This window comes from Diceros bicornis, chromosome 27 (assembly GCF_020826845.1).
Source record: "Diceros bicornis minor isolate mBicDic1 chromosome 27, mDicBic1.mat.cur, whole genome shotgun sequence".
NCBI lineage: Eukaryota > Metazoa > Chordata > Mammalia > Perissodactyla > Rhinocerotidae > Diceros > Diceros bicornis.
In genome coordinates this window covers 30,946,365-30,948,758 of record NC_080766.1, presented here as the reverse complement: position 1 = coordinate 30,948,758, position 2,394 = coordinate 30,946,365, and the positions used below count along the sequence as shown (strand labels likewise).

Below are 2,394 nucleotides of genomic sequence, written 5' to 3'. Positions count from 1 at the left end.
AATGCATGAAAAAGCATCTCTCCCTCCTGTTTTTGAGTCAGACTAGAAAAAGGAGATAAGCCTAATAAATTAGAGACAGGATTTATTCCTGGATTGGTTACTGCATAGCTAGCCTAGCCAAGCACTCTGAAGACAACACATTCCACATCTGGCAAGAGAGAAAGTTAAACCCGATGACTTTGAAGATACCTTCCATCTCTAAAAAGTTTTCTATTATCTGAATTTAAGTAATTGCATAGCTAATCCAAAGGAGTACTTTCATATTATTCTTTAAACTGGAATATACATTTTTGGCTTGGATAAATGTGATATATTTCAATCTGCCATTGAAGAAGCATCTAATGAAAGTTTATATCTAAACATTATTTCACCAGACAGAAGGGTGTTACTTAACAAATAATATAATAATTACCAGTAAATTCAATTATTAAGAGTGTTTCTTTTGGTTCTTCCTTTCTGGATCTTAAGAATAAATTGCGAAATCTGAATATCTTGCTTAAGACTCTTCCTTTTATAAAGCATCGGTAGTTTTAGTAGAAGTCTTAAAACTAACACCTAAGCATTTCTCCATATCTAGACATCTTTATTAAAACCAGAATTGGTTAATCACCTTAAAGAAAAGTGGCTTCTTTTAAAAAAAAAAGTAACAGATCATCTAAAGCCCAAAGTGTTTTTCAACTGCTTTCCAAAGAACTGGCAAGGTTTTGACATTGTCTTCAGTTGTGGCTTAACACATATAGTTATATTTTTATATCAGAGTGACTTTTAGACAGGAAGTTTTCAGCTCTGTAATTAGCAATCCACAGTGGAAGCTTTGACACTTAATCATAGCATTGCTAAGACAATAATAATATGGTAAATACTCAAGTCGAATGCCGTATTTCTTGACACACCTCTGGATACCTTCTTATTGGCTGGGAAATAATTATATATGGCTAGTAAATAATCCACACAGAAATGAATGTGTGCACACAAAGGCAGCATGCATTTACAACAGGTACTTCTAGTTAAGCCAAGTTCAGTCACTGTTGCTGATGTGGATGAAAATGTTATAGGCAGTAACAGTGGAGAACATCAGTAGAGACTACTGTAATCTCAAAGAGGCCTCCACATTCTGGATCTTGAGCAGTTTCCATTTCAGACCGGATCAGTCTTCAAGGTAAAGGCGATGGCATTTTATCCCCTGCAAATTGCTGGACTGGTTCTTGGGTTCCTCGGCATGGTCGGGACTCTCACCACCACCCTTCTGCCTCAGTGGAGAGTATCAGCTTTTATTGGCAGCAACATTATTGTCTTCGAAAAGCTCTGGGAAGGCCTCTGGATGAACTGTGTCCAACAAGCCAAGGTCAGGTTGCAGTGCAAGTTCTATAGTTCTTTACTGGCTCTCCCACCTGCCCTAGAAGCAGCCCGGGCCTTCATGTGTGTGGCTGTTGCTCTCTCCTTAATTGCTTTGCTTATTGGCATCTGTGGCATGAAGCAAATCCAGTGCACGGGCTCTAACCAGAGGGCCAAAGCATACCTTCTGGGAACTTCTGGAGTCCTCTTCATCCTGACGGGCATCTTCGTTCTGATTCCAGTGTGCTGGACAGCCAATATCATCATCAGGAATTTCTACAGCCCTGTCGTCCCCATAGGTCAGAAACGAGAGCTGGGAGCAGCACTTTTCCTTGGTTGGGCAAGCACCGCTGTCCTCTTTATTGCAGGAGGTCTGCTCTGTGCGTTCTGCTGTTGCAACAGAAAGAAGGAAAGGCACAGATATCCGGCCCACGGACATTTTGTGTCACACACAGATAAGCGAAGGAACATGACCCTGCTTAGTAGGACCTCCACCAGTTATGTCTAATACTTGCTTTTGGCTCAAACTATGGATTATGATCGATGTGTTTTATAGTCCTAACAGCAACTGTAAGTACATCAGGCAGGAGAACTTGTTTTATAACTGCATTTAAATTGAGATAAAAAGTATAAAGGGCATATAGATTGCAGTTTGATGCCTGTGGTAGGAATAGAAATGACTTAATTTGGACATTCTGATCTCATGTCTATTAAATGCATTTCCTATATTATTGGACTCAAATAATCCCCATTCCAACTTGTGTAGTCTAAAATCAAGTATACCCACAATCCTTGGTATAATGATAAACTACTCTTTTTGACAATCATATATTATCTGCTAAGAAATCCAAATTATATTGCAATTGATAATCCATGGCAATAAAATATATTCTAAAATGTAACCTAAATTATTTCCCCCCAAATTATTTCTTATACTAACATAGTAACAACTAAAGTGATGATTTTTTTCTTTAAAAAAAAAAAACCTGAAAAATAATAGACATCAAATAAGGATTTTTAATTGAGTTTATCAAACGTGGAAATGAGGATCCAATGAAA

The 2,394-nt window shown here is 37.9% G+C and overlaps 1 protein-coding gene across 1 annotated transcript; it reads left to right on the top strand.

Annotated features, from left to right (window-relative positions):
- Window positions 1–1,168: 1,168 nt before the first annotated feature.
- Window positions 1,169–1,843, top strand: CLDN17 (claudin 17). Its single transcript, XM_058523383.1, has one exon. The coding sequence runs from the start codon at window positions 1,169–1,171 to the stop codon at window positions 1,841–1,843; it is 675 nt and encodes a 224-aa protein (XP_058379366.1).
- The last annotated feature ends 551 nt before the right edge of the window (window positions 1,844–2,394 follow it).

Excerpts from the sequence above, each read along its gene's own strand:
- CLDN17 (XM_058523383.1), top strand. The coding sequence starts at position 1,169 with ATGGCATTTTATCCCCTGCAAATTGCTGGACTGGTTCTTGGGTTCCTC.